At 38.9% G+C, this 17,280-nt stretch overlaps 2 protein-coding genes across 2 annotated transcripts; one reads left to right on the forward strand and one right to left on the reverse strand.

Annotated features, from left to right (window-relative positions):
- Positions 1 to 34: 34 nt before the first annotated feature.
- Positions 35 to 5,756, reverse strand: LOC134673233 (juvenile hormone esterase-like). The gene is made up of 5 exons (XM_063531223.1): positions 5,649 to 5,756; positions 4,576 to 4,711; positions 2,188 to 3,482; positions 851 to 1,851; positions 35 to 727 (listed from the first exon to the last, which is right to left on the reverse strand). Exons 1-4 carry the CDS (start codon positions 5,714 to 5,716, stop codon positions 1,689 to 1,691), a joined length of 1,662 nt encoding a protein of 553 aa, XP_063387293.1. The 5' UTR covers positions 5,717 to 5,756; the 3' UTR covers positions 35 to 727; positions 851 to 1,688.
- A 2,652-nt stretch (positions 5,757 to 8,408) lies between these two features.
- Positions 8,409 to 12,266, forward strand: LOC134670189 (5-formyltetrahydrofolate cyclo-ligase-like). The gene is made up of 3 exons (XM_063527889.1): positions 8,409 to 8,625; positions 9,402 to 9,654; positions 12,032 to 12,266. The coding sequence occupies exons 1-3, from the start codon at positions 8,503 to 8,505 to the stop codon at positions 12,250 to 12,252; spliced, it is 597 nt and encodes a 198-aa protein (XP_063383959.1). The 5' UTR covers positions 8,409 to 8,502; the 3' UTR covers positions 12,253 to 12,266.
- Positions 12,267 to 17,280: the final 5,014 nt, after the last annotated feature.

Consider the following 17,280-nt stretch of genomic DNA (forward strand, 5'->3'; position numbering starts at 1 on the left):
CCCCGGCCACCCGGAGACACCACCACCCCCACCCCCACCCCGCCCGCAGCTCAACGAACTGAGACATCACCCGTGTTAAGTTGCCATCACCTGTCGACCCGATTTAGTGCGAGTGTTTGTGACCGAGTAACTGTGAAAGTATCTTCTGTCGGATACTTTTTTAATTGGCTGCGAAACGTGTCATTGAGAAATTGGTTGATAAAAACGACCCCGCGACCCCGATGAAAGTGAGACAAAAGGTAATGTCGGTATTTTTCAGCGTTCGGTGAGATAAGAAATATCCATAGACTAGGAATCCTCTAGACCGAGTTTAGAGCAATTATTTCATGCAACCGATGATGCGAAAAATGCGGGGGTGCGCGGGACGAGGTGAGCGAAGTCCCGTGCCGTGATTGGTCCGTTGAAAGACACGAACGTCACACAAAGATCTTTCGACTCGAACATGGAGTAAAATTACCGTATGTGTGGCAGAGGGGGTAGCGCGACTATGCTAAGTCTGGAGGATGTTTTGTCTGTGGAAATATCTAAATGCAGAGCGGAAGGCGTTATAAAAGAAACATTCCTTTAACACTTTGTCTTATCTTTCCTACCATTTACCGTCGTGAAAACGTGGCATACCGATACCATTCCACCGAGTGCAAGGGGCAGTCAAAGGATCCAGGTTTAGGTAGATGCGGAAAATGTGTTTAATAATTCTGTCAAATAAAAAATTCAATTTGAATAATATCTGTGCCCTATTTATCAAAAGCTTGTAACTTGTAATACAAGGGGAAGTCCCTTTTTGACAGCTTTTGTTAGAAAGGGACTTCCACGTGTATTACAAGTTACAAGCTTTTGATAAACAGGGCACTGGTGGCCTCGAATTCCTAAAACCATAATTTGAAGAATTTTTTAGTTCATTGGGTGAAGTGTCTTTGGTATTGTGAAAATCAGGTATCAATAGTTTGATTACTTTGTTTGGTGTTGAGATGCCCACAGAGCCCTGACTTGTACCAGTAACTTTCTTGGAATTTAATGTACTCGCTATTCGGTGAAAAAAAATCATGAAGAAACAGGACCCATCCCAATAGGGCCTAGTTTCCTTTCTGAATTGGAAGGTCAGATTGGCAGTTGCTTTCGTAAAAAAAAAAACTATTGCTTGTTGAGATTAAGTTGCCCAAGTGAGCCGTGGCAAATAAGCCACGAAGTCTCAAGGCAGACAATGTGTTTTTTTCCAAATATCTATAGATGAGTTGAGTACAACGTCAAGCAAAATAACGAAGCTAATGAATGATATTGCAAGAGTCTTCGAAGCAGTGGTTAACTGATGTGCATACTGCAATATTGCACAAAGAATAATAATCTTACCTTATTTTATCTTTTATTTTATTAAGTCTTCTCTGTCACAGTGCGGTGTTGCAGTCTAACTAAGATAGTTTATACTTGTGTAAGAAATTGTGACATTTAATAATAAGTATAAGTATTCATTCCTTAATTTTTATTTTTTGAATTTCCTATTCCTTTATGCGTTTAAAATTTTTGACGCCAATGACGAATATATCCGCACCGTAGGTCCAAGGCCGAAGACTGATTAATCCGTCACAGACCACAGAGCAACATAGACCTACGTGCATATGCATAAAGTTCAACTTCAGTTTTTACACTTTGGTGACATGGCGTCTGAGTGACAGATTTTGTGTGATATTAAGTTACAGTCTTTTTATCTCGGCTTCTCCATAGATGTCGTCCCAGAATTTCATATGCTCCCCGTCTACATCTTGGACACAGCTGAGTTTGGGAGCGATAATACAGCAATTGCGTTCCGTTTCGAAGAATGGTTTCCATTCTGCGAAATTATCCGTTGTGGGTTTCCTGAAAAATAAACGGTACATAAACGAACTGCATAAAAAATTTAAAATACTAACCGGAAGCGCTTCATACATTTTACTTAATTTAGTAACTGAGTACAAGGACGTAAGACACGGTAGAAACATCAATTTTACTAAATTATGTTAGGTGTGTGAAGCGCTTAACCTAACCTACATAGGCTACATACGCAAGCAAGATACTAATAACTACTAACGCACTCTAGCGCCTTGACAATAGAGGCGTGTTCAGATATTTGTGAGCGCCTTGACCGCTACGATTTATCTGATGGCGACTATATTGACCGTTGTATTTTAAACTGGAGCTGTCGGAGACGCTTACCCCGTTTTAGCAAAGTTCGTCCATAGTTTTACTACTTGTCGTATAACCCCCCTCGACTCGTCCGTCAACGGTATGTCCAAACATGTCACATGGAATAAATAGTGCAGGTCCTCTGAATGGCACACGCCTTTCACGCTCTCCATCTTATAAAGCTTCTTCGTATAGTTCCTTTCAGTCTCTGGTGTGAACTTGTACAAATACACCGGCTCTGTGTTATACAAGCAGTGATACCGAGCATATCTACGTATGTTGTACGAAAACATTCTATCCGTTTCGAGATTAGCTACCTCCTGCAACATTTCTGGTGTTATTTCATTCCCATCGAAGTATATTTTCCTAATTCTCTTATCTGCTGCATGTATTTTATCAGTCTCCCATTTTAGTTTCAATTCTCGTGGGACAACTGCTCCAGGCACGGGTAAAAACGGCATCAAAGTCGGTAATTTTCTAGCTATTTCTATACCTTCTCCAGATGTGTAACCAACTATGACTGGGACATTAGCTATTTTCCCGTATTTTACCAAGTCCGGAGGGAGATCTGTTATAAACTTTTCTACGTTGAGTTCAGACTTTTCAATCACGGGACCGAACAGAATACCATCAGCGATGTCACTTAATCCTGATTCTATAAACGGCAATTGTATACTAATTAAAGACGAAGCAGGTACAGTTCTTAAAAATTCTAATAATTCTTGCGGGTTATCTGTTTCTAGGCCTAGTCGCTTTCCTAACTGGAACGCCCTTTTCCGGCCGTATAAAGTGTAGCCCCATTCGTTCAAGCACACGCCGCTTTGGCAAATAGCTTTATTGAATAACCCTTGACTCATTTTAGATACTAAATGTAAGGATGTAGAGGCCGCTCCCGCGCTGCATCCGAATATCGTTACGTTGTTCGGATCACCGCCGAAAGCGGCAATATTTTGCTTCACCCATTTTAAAGCTGCTACCTGGTCTTTAAGACCAGCATTGCCAGGGACCTCTTCACTTTCCAAGCATAGAAACCCTAGAACCTCTAGTCTGTAGTTAAAAGTGACGAGTATAACATCTTGTGCCATGAAGAAGTCGGGCCCGTAGAAGTCGGAGTTTCCCGATCCGGTGTAGAAGCCGCCGCCGTGGATCCAGACCATGACGGGGATGGGGTGGGGGGGCGTGAGGGTCCTGGAGTAGACGTTGAGGTAGAGGCAGTCCTCGCTGCCGAGGTCGATGCGGTCCAGGCGCTCGTTGTATTGCGGGCAGACGGGGCCGTGTTGTGTTGCGTCGCGGATACCCTCCCACGGCTCCGGTGGTTCGGGAGCCTGGAAGAGTTTCTATTAGATTTACTATCTTTCAAGGTGCAAGCTGCAGAAAGTTTCCAAAAAGATGAAAAATGTTACTGAAAGAAGTTTTGTTAGAATTTTCTGATTTCTTTCTTTGTAGAAAGCTTGATAATTTTGGAACCTTTTCGCCGACAGGTTGTATAAGGTAGATAGGTAGGTATTAGAGCGGTAGCATGATCGCTGTACCTATATATCTGACATAAAGCATTCGTCCCTCTAGCAATGCCAATTAGGATTATGGTCGTGCTTAGCCATGCAGTAAGGTCATGTAAACTAAAATAATCCTCAGTAGCTATCGACATGCATTTTGGTAAGCGTAATATCAGGTAAGTACCTATAAGCATTTTTAAGCCATATGTAGGTAGTACCTGCACATACATCCTTGGTATGCCATTTAAAGACCAATATATACAGGGTGTCCCAGAATTCGACGTCAAGCCGTAAACGGATGATAGACCAAGTCATAACAGTTATCATAAAAATACAAAAAAAAAATCCAACTCATGTTTTTTAAAAATTATGGTCACTTTAAAAATTCACTAATAATCCACACCCTGTAATGGTTCTTTAACTCTTGTTACTACAAATTCCATAATTTATTCTAATTTTTTTATTATTGTGTAATCTTGAATAATTACAGGGTGTGGATTTTTTAGTGAATTTTTAAAGTGGCCATAATTTTTAAAGAACATGAGTTGGATTTTTTTTTGTATTTTTATGATAACTGTTATGACTTTGGTCTATCATCCGTTTACGGCTTGACGTCGAATTCTGGGACACCCTGTATGTACAATAAATCCAGGTTTTCAAAATAGATCGAAACCTACACAAATAATGACTCAAACTTTAGTCAAGCTATTTATATAAAGTTGTTGAAACATCACACATTCATTGCATCACACAACATGTCTAAGCAGAGCAGTCATACAAGAACAACTATAATGGACTTTAGTATGTAACTAGGTAACTTAACCTAAAAAAAACGTAAAAATGGAACAAACTCACATGACCGGTACAATTTTGTTAAAAACGTATAATGTAGTATGTTTATAGCGTTGTAATGTAACTTCACCTTGAATCTGAGATCTCCAACTGGCGGCTTAGCGTATGGGATGCCCTTGAACGCAACATAGCCCCCTTCCGTGCCATCACACACGCAGCCTTGCAGCACTCCGTACTGCGTTTTCACCACCGCCATTTCCACCACCCTGAAATTGACACTGACCCGATTCAACTAAGGAGTGACGGAGTTAAAAATAGTTATTTATGCTTTTATAGGTTTTTGGTTTGGTGCCAAACTGATCAGCTGTGTATTATTTTTGTTGTGGCTGTCGCGAGGCGCGTAAATGACATGCGCGTGGTTTGACGGTTGGGAATCGATAATAAAGTGGCCTTTAGACATGATGGGCTATTTTTAGGGTTCCGTGGTCTACTAGGGACCCTTATAGTTTCGCCATGTCTGTCTGTCTGTCCGTCCACGGTATTACTAGGTGATCTTTAGTGCTAGAATTAAAATTTCAATTTGGCTTGGACATTAGATATAAAATATAAATATGTAATAAAAATTTCGAAAAAAAAACGGTTACATCGGGGTACGGACGGACAGCTCGGAGTAATTAACAATGGAGCCGCCATTAACAGGCGTTCCCCTCTGTCGAAAATAGGCGGCCAATGGTCAACCACATGTCAACCATATGTATGGACTGACGTTTATCTGACATGACGTACCTATACATTTGATGTGCCCCTCCCCCGCAAAAAACGGCAGATTATTTTGTACCGAAAATTTTAGACATGGCGTCTCCGTTGGTTATATCGTCTAAGACGGACAGCGAAGTCTAAAGTAGCTAACACACTATCGCACCGCACCAAGGTCATTTAGGGACGTACCCATAAGTAAGAGGGAGAAAGAGATATCGCTTTCTTCCTCTTACTTATGGGTGCTTCCCTCAATGACCTTGGTGCGGTGCGATAGTGTGTTAGCTACTTTAGTAATAGGGTCCCGTTTTACCCTTTGGGTACGGAACCCTAAAAACCCGCGCAATCTTTAAATCTTCCGTCGCAAGTTTTAATAATATATACGCGGTGCGGTATATATTTTTTGATTCCTTTCTAATTTCTTGGGTGTATTATGGAATTACTTACTGCGATGTTCTTTTCGAGGCTGGAGCCGACGGAGTACATACTGGGCAACATATTGACCTCCAATGCATTTTTATTGCCGTATCAAGGCTCTTGGTAAATAGGCTGAAAAAGATTACGTGATTTACACTTAGTATGATACTTAAAAAAAAAAATATCGTACCGTTCTCAGTTAGTCAAATTTGAATATAGTTTTTTTAAGGATTACGTTTCGTGAGATAGAGGCTACTTACAGACGGACGGACAGCGAGGCCTTAGAAATGGGATCCCGTTTGTCACCGTTCGGCCTCGGGTAAGTTACTGTAAATAATTAAAAATATTTCACTCGTCTGGAAACTTATATTTATATTTCTATATCTGGGCCATTTGGGAGTAGTGCGCGGTGCCGAAGACAACTTTTGTCAATGAAATCAAACGTAAGAGGTCCATAAACCTGATGAATAATGACACAGACAGAAACTGGGACAATTATTTTAAAACATTGTTTTAAAAATATGTACCTACCTAAGTATTATTTTTTGTTAAAAAGTAATAATTATAAAAAAAATCCAGTCATTTGCTTTTTATGCTTGTATTACGATTGGATGCACTTTTCAATTAAAAATGTTATCTTAAGTACTTACTTGACTTAACTACTACTGTAATTGGACTATACACACAAACAATAAACAAGTTTACACTCGAGAGCAACAATAACCTATTTTCCACCAATCAGAACCATATCTAGAGGTTTACCGCAGAAACAATTAAAATTACTGTAGTTCGTTTTTTTATAGCATTAGAAAAAAGGTAAACAATCTTGATGTCTTTTAATTGAAATGCACGTTCTAAAAATAAGTCCTAATTATGTATGAATCTAATATGATCATTTATATTCTTCTGCTTTCATAACATAAGTAACATCAGTTACTGATTTTTAAAAAGCGTTTTTCTATTAAAAGACATGTCAAAATCGCTTACCTTCTTTCTAATGCTAAAAAAACGAACTATAGGTGTGTACGATACTTTGGAACTGATGCATGGATGGATGTAATCTGCTGTTATCATTATCTTGCAGGAACAATTATATACTCGGCTGGGTGATAAAATCTTATCTACTTATTGTTTTAAAACCCTTTCACACTACTCACACTAAGATATTTTCCGCGCATTTTGAGTGAATTGCAAAAAAATTGCCTGCAATTAGGGAAAAGTTAATTAATTCCACCGTGTTACGACAGCTAGCTAAGCCATTTCTTTTTAAGTTATATGCATGAAAGTGTGTTAGCGTATGCTATATACCTACTTTTATGTGTATGAAATAAATAATTAGGTACCTACAATAAAATAACTTTTACATAGTTAATGTTCGTAACACAATTGAATTAATTAACTTAATACTAATACTACTTCAGCTTCTTCTTTTTTTTTCTCTAGCCTACTTTGGTGTCCCACTGCTGGGCAAAGGCCTCCCCTCGTTTTCTCCACTCGACCCTGTCATCGGCATTTAGCTTCTTAACTACGCTTAATTACGTTTTTTTTGCAATTCACTCATTTATCGGTTGTCTGTGTGACAATTACTTACCGCTCGTTTGGTAGCTGGGGAACAATGACTTGGCATCTCCGTACAATTTGATGTCTCTACCATTTGGTATCTAGGTTTAAAAGACGTTTACACCTAGAACCACATTTAAGTTACTACGTGTATGTGAGGTGTGCAATAAAGAGTATTGTATTGTATTGTAAGTTACTTAAGTAAATGATTTATAATCTGAAATGTCTGAAAGCTCTCTTCTTGGCGACATCGTTAACATACAGTACCTTCGATAATCCCATGTTTACACTGTGCTAATTCTATGACAATTAGCTATAGACTTACGCTATATGTTTCCATCCTCGTGAGGATAAACGTCTCTATGTTCGACAGGCACAATACAGCACTATACCTATACTTAATCGATTCATATTTCATTTAATAGTTTACATTCTTATAAAAATGACGTTAATTTCCTTAATCAGCGACATATTTGTAAATGAGTTCATAAGCGGTTAGGTATTACCTACTTACTGGGATAAGATATTATTCTAGCCAGCGAGACAATGGTCTAGTTAGGTATTAATCCCGAAAAGTCTTGTCGATTTTTTTTCTTGAGAGATTGGATAAAGTTCCCAATGTGAAATGAGCGTACCTGGGCCGCCCAGCAAGTGGACGTCCTGTCGGACGCCCCAGGTATCACTGGGGCGTCATGGTGGAGGCGGGCGGATCTGCGCGAACTTCCAGTCAACAACTGGCGAAAGGTAGCACAGGACCAAGAAAAGTGGCGCTGTCTTGTGTCGGATGCCAAGTCTCTTTTGGGTCGCTGAACCAACGGAGTATTAAGTTTTTTTTTAAAGTAATTTAACGCCTGTGATTTTCGACGAGCAATGAGATGAAACTGACATTTGTCGGCCAATTAGCTATTTTAACTGATTTATGTAGTCTAGTCTTTAACAGTACGATAAGTAGGACATTTGATCTTAACACGGTCTTAGATAACCCCGCTTTGCTTTATCGTTCAAAATGTAAGTACCTACTTACATATTGCATCAACAAGTAAGTAGTTGTTAAGTCTTAAGTGTGATTTACTTGATTTTACTTTTATTAAAGTTATCTAATAACAAATTAGTTTTATTCATAAAACGCGTATACTGGAACTGTTCGGACGTCTAAATTGAATTATACAAATAGAATTAACGTTAAACATTTTCGTTTTGACACCATATCTTACACATTTTGCAACTTTTCATTACTTGATACATGATTATTTTGGCTGTAGAAAGCGCAAGCGAGGCTTTCGTTTTCTTTACTTTTAGTGATCAAGAAACAAAATATTGAACAATGAGTGATAAAAAAGTAAAACCGAACCTGTTGAAAGCCGAACTCCGCCTGGATGTGGATGCGCGACTCGCGGCGATGACGGATGAGGACCGGGATCGGCAGTCGGAAATCATTTTGAGCAAAGTGAGTGAGTGATTTGATATCTGTTTTTGTTGCATAGTTTATTAGTGAATGTGTTATTAAGTACCTAACGTGTCTGAATGAGAATTAATGATCACAAAACGTATTAACATAGGTATAATAGTAAATATTCCTAACAAACCTACCTTAGAGCTAGAGGTAAATAATTATTGCTTGGAACAGGCATGGATCATGGAAAATTGAATGGCATACCATTCCCTTACAGCTAGGGTTGCCAGATCGAAAGGCACTATTATCGGGAAACAATATCAATTTTTCGGGATTTTGGGACTTAAGTCGGAAAAAAAAACATTCAAATTAAAATAATTGTATTAAAAACAACGATCTTTTACATTATTGGCACTACGTCAGCTCGCTCGCTCGACGACAGTTTGGAACTTGAAATTATTGTTTTATAACGTGAAGCTGTTTTTCGGGACAGTTTACACTTTGTCGGGAATCGGGAACACATGCTGAAAATCGGGAGAATCCCGCCAAATCCCGACCATCTGGCAACCCTACTTACAGCCTTAGAACTTATAGTTAAGGCATAGTTCATCAATCATTATAGGATTCTATTGTAATTATTACTTTAAATAACCGTCATTATTAGATACCAACATGTTTAAGACAGACTTTATTTCATATTTATTTAAGTATTTCTGCATGTAGGTATATTCTCTGAAAATATCCGTTAAATAATAAATATGTTAGTCTGCCAGCTTTCATTAATTCTCAAAGTACATACCTATAACTTCGTCCACTTCTATTAATTTCAGATATTCGCACACCCAAAATACAAATCAGCAAAAAGAATATCCCTATTCCTGAGTCTGCCGACCGAAGTCCCAACCGAACCGATCCTCAACGACATTCTGGCGCGAGGAGATGCAGCATTTGTGCCGCAGTACTCACGGGGACAGATGAGAATGTTGAGGGTTCTGCCAGGGGATTTGGAGCTCATGGTTGAGACTAGTTGGAAGATTAAGCAGCATAGGAAGGATGCGGATAGAGAGGATGCTATGGAGAACGGTAAAATATACTTTATTAGACTTAAATATGACTTAGCTTTAGTACTGCAGTATTATTGGGGACAGATGACGTTGACAGTTCTGCCAGGGGATTTGGAGCTCATGGTTGACTAGTTGGAAGACTTGGAAGTGTTGGAAGATTAAGCAGCATAGGAATAATGCGAATAGGGAAGATGCTATGGAGAATCATCATCATCATCATCTCAGCCATAAAACGTCCACTGCTGAACATAGGCCTCCCCATTTTTTGGGGGGTGAATGCTATAATCGCCACGCTTGGCAGGCGGAGAATGGTAAGATATAATAATATGTATGTATAGTAACAGCACCAGTCATGGGACATTTAAGAGGAAATTTGGAGTATTTATGATATTTCCCTGATAAATGTAAATGGTCTACCGCTTATCGTGTTAAAAGATGAAAGTCCTATCCGTCTTTCATGTTTTAGGCGTGTTGTATCAAAGATACTGCAATGAGTTTCCACATACTTAACAAATTAAAACTATGTCTTTTTTCTCCAGTCATGGACACCAAAGCTCCAGTAATGGGCCCCCGGTAATGGACGTGGATCCAGTAATGGGCCCCCTATAATGGACATTGCTCTATCAGTATAAAATATTGAAATGGGGAATAAGTTATGGCAAAAAAATCAATTTTTGGTATAAGCTTTTATCGCTGAATGTATTTTTCTTTCCACAGCCAATTATTATTGTATTAGATCGATCGAGACAATTCTAATATACCCAAACACAATTAGTTAGGGTTTATTGCGATAAAGTTCACATGGCCACCTCCTGTCTCCATCATCAGATCAGGTCCATGTTATCATAATATCGGGGGGCACGGCAGTGCCCCCGCCAAGTCGTTGCATTATTATCCGATTTGCATACTTAATTACGTACTTACACAAAATTTTAACTGAATCGGAAATCGAAAAGTGGCTAAAATTCAGCTACCAAGATTTGACCCACACTAACTAACAGGGCAAGTTAAATAAAAGTTTGGAAAACGATATTAATTTATATGAAGTCCGAGAATACCTCCTGATTGACATATTTTGTAACTACATTTTACTTCTGTATTGTTTAAACATGAAATTATGGCATGGCAAGCATCATCATGTAAATTGTCCCATCATAGGAGGTATGCAGTTTTACAGCTCCTATAATGGGATTGGGCCAAATACCACTATTTTTTTTACATCTGTGGAGTCACAACATAGTGTGTTGTATACCTTATCTCATGGTAAATGCAATTAAGAAAACACATTCTAGTTTTCATCAAGTATTAATTAATTAAAATTTAATAAATTAACTCACCTCTCTTAGCGAAGTTGTTAAGAATTCGTAGTCGTATTTTTTTTCAGTGACACGGCAACTTTTGGGTTGACGCACATTTCTTAAAAAATAACCGAATTTAATAAAAATTGAAACATAAACAGCTCTAGGACTCTTATTTATGATAAAAATATGTCCAGTGTTTATAAACTACTTTTAGATACTTATTTTAGAGGAATTGTGGTTTTTTGTCCCATTACTGGTTCCACGTCCATTACAGGGTCCACTACTATATATGCTTATTAAGAGTCACGCGAAGGTTCATACCGCCGCCTAATTTTATATACAAAAATTCTACTCCCTCTCTAGTTTATGTGTACCTACCTACTGCTTGAAAATGGAGACGGAGGAGATAGGTATGGTTGTGTAGTGTAGGAGATAGGCTTGACAAGTTCGCGTGACTCTTAAGCTCGGTTTTTCTTGTATAAGTACAAAAAAACCGGGCAAGTGCGAGTCGGACTCGCGCACGAAGGGTTCCGTACCATAAAGATAAAAAACGGAAAAAAATGCAAAAAGAAAACGGTCACCCATCTAAGTACTGACCACGCCCGACGTTGATTAACTTTGGTCAAAAATCACGTTTGCTGTATGGGGAGCCCCACTTAAATCTTTATTTTATTCTGTTTTTAGTATTTGTTGTTATAGCGGCAACAGTATTTCTGTTGCCGTCATCTGTGAAAATTTCAACTGTCTAGCTATCACGGTTCGTGAGATACAGCCTGGTGACAGACAGACGGACAGCGAAGTCTTAGTAATAGGGTCCCGTTTTACCCTTTGGGTACGGAACCCTAAAAATGACAGTTCGATTGACGGTATCACGAGAAGTTGTGTTGCCGATGTTATTTATAACATGTAATACAGATTATTTTTACAGACCACTCCTACAGAAATTAAATAGCAAACCAAGAAATTTGTGTGTTATAAAGTGTCCATGGGCGATGGTATGGGCATGGCTCACTCGGTGGCAAAAGTTGTCCCCTTGCCCCCTTTGCCTTGCCAACTTTGCCCCCTTATAAAACAAATAACTATTTCCCCTTTCAGGATTAGACCTAGTAATAGCCCCCGGGGCCGCATTCACGCGCGACGGCTGGCGCTGCGGGCACGGCGGCGGTTACTACGACCGGTACCTCACCGCGCTGCGCGAGCGACACGCAGACCGCGACCTCTACGTGCTAGCCGTGGGGTTTGACCAGCAGATATACCCTGAGATACCTGTTGATATCAGTGATGTGAAAGTTGATGAGGTTTTGACGGCTGAATAAATTGAATTTTGATTGGAAGCAGTTTTTATACACTTTAACCCCTTATTCATAAACGTCTACTAAAGTTGACCAGCCGATAATAATCGTTTGTCCCATTCCGTCTTACCAATACGTCGAAAAGGGAAAAACGATTATCATCGGCTTGTCAACGTTAGTTAGACGTTTATGAATAAGGGGGTTTTATTTTGGCTTCACCGCGTATATTTGTACATAGGTAAGTATACATATTAATTTAGCATACCTCCGTATATCTGATGATATTGCAATATTATGCTAACATGGAGCTGATCTGATGATGTACTCGGAAGATAACAAAAGGAACTCTTCAATAGGAAAACATAAACACATAGTAATGGAAAAACAAATACATAAAAAATAAAAACTTCAAGTTATTAAATAGGTAGTGCGGATCCTTAGCTCGATTTAATATGGATGGATGGTCCCATCCGGCAGAATGCAATTAACTTGGCATACACATAGCTTTTACGAATAAAATAAGGTTTAGTCACAAAATAAAAACAAGTTCAAAGTTTGTCCTTGCAAGGGCATTTTTTAGCACGGGGTCGTTTCTCAAAAAGTTGGCACCGCCAGGTTAACGTTTACGTTTTTCAAAAATTTTGCATTTTTGCATTTTATTTTATTGGGATCCTTAAAAGGCAACTTAAACTATTAGAAAATGTGGAAGGGAAGCAATTCCTTCAATTAGTTTAGAAGATATAGGCGTTTGAAATTCAGGTGAATGATATCAAGGACAGGTGAAAGATATTTTGTCTCCAGGTTATCGATAGTAGAAGCAGGTTATCGAGAAATAAGTACAAATTCCAATGAAAATATTGACAGGTTATCAAGAGGCGTCATTAACCTGTGTCCGTTGCCGTTAACCTGGTTTCTTGTTATCTTTCACCTGTAATAAGTGTCATCCACCTGTCCACCACATCATTTTCAATGCCTTCTAAAAATAATCGAAAAATGTGTCATCTTCGATAAAAAGGGACCTTATTGTCCACCACGATGATTAAAATTTTGAATTCTTACCCACTTCACCTTCGATTCGATTCCTAATTTAACAACAAGTTTCTGTGAACAAGTAAACATTCAATCTTGCTGTATATTCACCCTGGCAGTACCTAGTAGAACTCAGGTTTGGTGCAACATAGACACACGCTGTTTTGGTCATCCAACACGTCTTGATGAGCACTTGGAAGTGCAGTACCAAAGATAGAGCTGATGCTGAACCCTCGCAGTACCTACTGGAACTCAGGTTTGATGCAACATAGACACACGCTGTTTTGGTCAATCGACACGTCTTGATGAGGACTTGGGAGGGCAGTACCCAAGATAGAGCTGATGCTGAACCCTCGCAGCACCTAGTGGAACTCAGGTTTGGTGCAACATAGACACACGCTGTTTTAGTCATCCCACACGTCTTGATGAGCACTTGGAAAAGTGGTACCCAAGATAGAGCTGATGCTGAACCCTCGCAGTACCTAGTGGAACTCAGGTTTGGTGCAACATGCCCCAGTGTCTATGTTGCACCAAACCTGAGTTCCACTAGGTGCTGCGAGGGTTCAGCATCAGCTCTATCTTGGGTACTGCTCTCCCAAGTGCTCATCAAGATGTGTCGAATGACCAAAACAGCATGTGTCTATGTTGCATCAAACCTGAGTTCCAGTAAGTACTGCGAGGGTTCATCATCAGCTCTATCTTGGGTACTGGTCTCCCAAGTCCTCATCAAGACGTGTCGAATGACCGAAACAGCATGTCTCTATGTTGCATCAAACCTGAGTTCCAGTAGGTACTGCGTGGGTTCATCATCAGATCTATCTTGGGTACTGCTCTCCCAAGTGCTCATCAAGACGTATCGAATGACCAAAACAGCGTGTGTCTATGTTGCACCAAACCTGAGTTCCACTAGGTACTGCGAGGGTTCAGCATCAGCTCTATCTTGGGTACTGCTCTTCCAAGTGCTCATCAAGACGTGTCGAATGACCAAAACAGCATGTCTCTATGTTGCATCAAACCTGAGTTCCAGTAGGTACTGCGAGGGTTCATCATCAGATCTATCTTGGGTACTGCTCTCCCAAGTGCTCATCAAGACGTATCGAATGACCAAAACAGCGTGTGTCTATGTTGCACCAAACCTGAGTTCCACTAGGTACTGCGAGGGTTCAGCATCAGCTCTATCATGGGTACCACTTTTCCAAGTGCTCATCAAGACGTGTTGGATGACCAAAACAGCCCCAGTCCCAATCCAAGTCGAAATCTTAATCGCCAAACGTGTACTATGCGTTGTTGAAGAGTTCTGTTCTGATTATCATCAGCAGTTCCACTTCATCAAATGCGACAGTTTTTAATGAAAATGCTTGATTTTCTGATGAAAATCCAAAAGTCACTATACGCATGCCTTTAAGATTTGAGGAGTTCCCTCGATTCCTCATGGATCCCATCATCAGAACTCGAGATTGACAAAAATGTGGCTTAAAAACTTAACTTGCTTAACAAACATAACGAAGAGGACAAATCGCCAAACGTGAACTATGCGTCGTTGAAGAGTTCCGTTCTGATCTTTATCAGCAGTTCCACTTCATCAAATGTCACTTTTGTGAATGTATAAGCTTGATTTGTAAATAAAAACACAAAAATCACTATATATATGCCTTTAAGATTTGAGGAGTTCCCTCGATTCTTCATGGATCCCATCATCAGAACTGGGTTTTGACAAAAACGGGACCAATCTGTATGCATATACATACAATGAAAAAAAAATTTCTAAATCGGTCAGGTAAACAAAAGTTAAGCATTAAGTTTTCAGATTATCATCATCATTCGCTTGCCCTTGCCCCATCCATTTGGGGTCGACGCAGCATGTCTTTTTCTTTTCATCCATACCTCTCTCTCTCGCCCGTCATCTCATCACACAATAAACAAAATGAGCATGTTTTCACCTTTTTACAAAACATTTTAATATATGTCTAAAACTAAAAACCCTCATAAGGTACCTTTTCCCGTGGGACGTCACAAATCTAGTTTGAGTATATGTAACGTGGATTTTAAATAGTTATCGATCACCTGTCATATGGCAGGTGAATGACGCTTCATTCACCTGCCATTGCATCGTTCACCTGACTTTTTTGGACAGGTTAACGAGACTTAAGACAAAAGTGCACAAATTTCAATAATATGCAGCTTTAACGGACAGGATAGTTTTTATTCCTAAATTAACACACAAAAGCGATATAACCGCTATATAATTATATAGTTACGAGTATTAGTTGTGGTATCAGTGACATTAACCTGCCGCAAAATCTCATCCACCTGGCAGTTTTAGCCAGGTGGACGATATGCAGGTGATGGGGAAAATGGCAGTTATATCGCGAATACACAAAATGTATTAGCTTGATGAACTCCATATTTAGGCATATAAAACTAAACTATTGTTTACGTTACATATCTTGATAGTAATGCTATAGGTTACATAATTAGCAAGATATCGACGCCAGGATAAAGAGTACTTACCCATTACAAACTCCAATTTCCGATACTTTATCGTTTGTGTTTTATTTGCGAAGCACAATAACCACGTCTTCGTCCTACCAGGTGATAGCTGATGAGTGACGGCTTCGGCTCGTGCGGAGTGAGACGGGATAGGTGCGGTGGGGGTTATACAATCGTCGTGAACGTGACGCGCCAGGTGACTGTTAAGAATTGCCTTGGACAAACTTTGAAGCCGAATAACTTAAAATATATGTATAATATTGTTATGCTATAATAATACTTTAAAAGTTAAGGATATATGTTAATAAAATACGGTAATAACGTTAAATTAAGTTAATCATTTGTGTGGTTTTCATAGCTCGGAACATCAGTACCTCGCGTTGGGACACGGCAGGTTAACGGATAAACGTAGTTACAATATTTTTTTTTGTAATCAATATTTATTAAATCTTTTTCAAAGTATTAGGCCTCTGTGTAAAAAGTCTCTCTAAATATGTGTTAAAATTTTATATATAAAAAAAATACATAATGAAAAAAAAGTTCTAACATAAACCTATTTACAGGTGGCGGTGCCAACTTTTTGAGAAACGACCACGGGCATTTTTTTGTAACAAAAATTTATATGTGCATATGTGCACGATGATTCATCAGATGTGATCAGAAAGAAAATGCAATGATTATTTTCGGAACTTTGTGTTAAAGTTATTACTTAGATCGAAAATGTATTATGTTTACCTAATCATGTTTTAAATTACTAATAGGATTAGGTAATTTAGGTATTTATTTTACAAGGATACCCGAGCAAGCGAATGATTACAAAATTGAACCACGAGCGGTTCGAAAAGTGGAATCTTGAGGGTTGCGAGGGTTGCAAGGCACGTGGGTTAAACAAATTGCAATATTTTACCATCCCAACGGGAGGAACATTTAGTACTGTAAAACGTAATCAAATCCAAATTAACGCTATTCAATATTTTATCAGTGAAAATCATCAACGTACCTACCTTAGTTTTAAATAAATAAATAAATCTTCTAATAGTTTGATAAAAACTACCTTTTCAGGTACCTTGTTATAAAATAGTTATTTAAGCACTTTTCGTGCATATGTAAAAAGTTTAAAGGGCCAATGTACTGTAAACCGTTGTACGATACACGTGCGAATAGGTAATTTCCTCATTTCCGCACTTATCATAAATAACTATTTTTGGAAACAGAAAACTAAAGAAACCCTTGGCCCAACCAATTATGCAAAACTGGTTGCAAGCCGATACTGACGATAATTATCAAGGAAAATGCAGTTGGTTGTTTATTCATGTATTTATTTTTTACCCTCGTGGCTCAAACCTGTTGTTTCAAGTATTTACGAACACAAGCGTAAGCAAAAGCCTTATACGGAGTGCCTCCGATCTTGGAGCTTTTAATTTTAATGCAAGGTCTGGACTAGGTGGAATTTTTTTTAAATATTTTTGTTATGTTAAGTCTTACGGACTCTCCGCCAAAAAGCCGCTCCCATATAATCGAAGTTACGCTCTC

Source organism: Cydia fagiglandana, chromosome 1 (genome assembly GCF_963556715.1).
Source record: "Cydia fagiglandana chromosome 1, ilCydFagi1.1, whole genome shotgun sequence".
Taxonomy (NCBI): domain Eukaryota; kingdom Metazoa; phylum Arthropoda; class Insecta; order Lepidoptera; family Tortricidae; genus Cydia; species Cydia fagiglandana.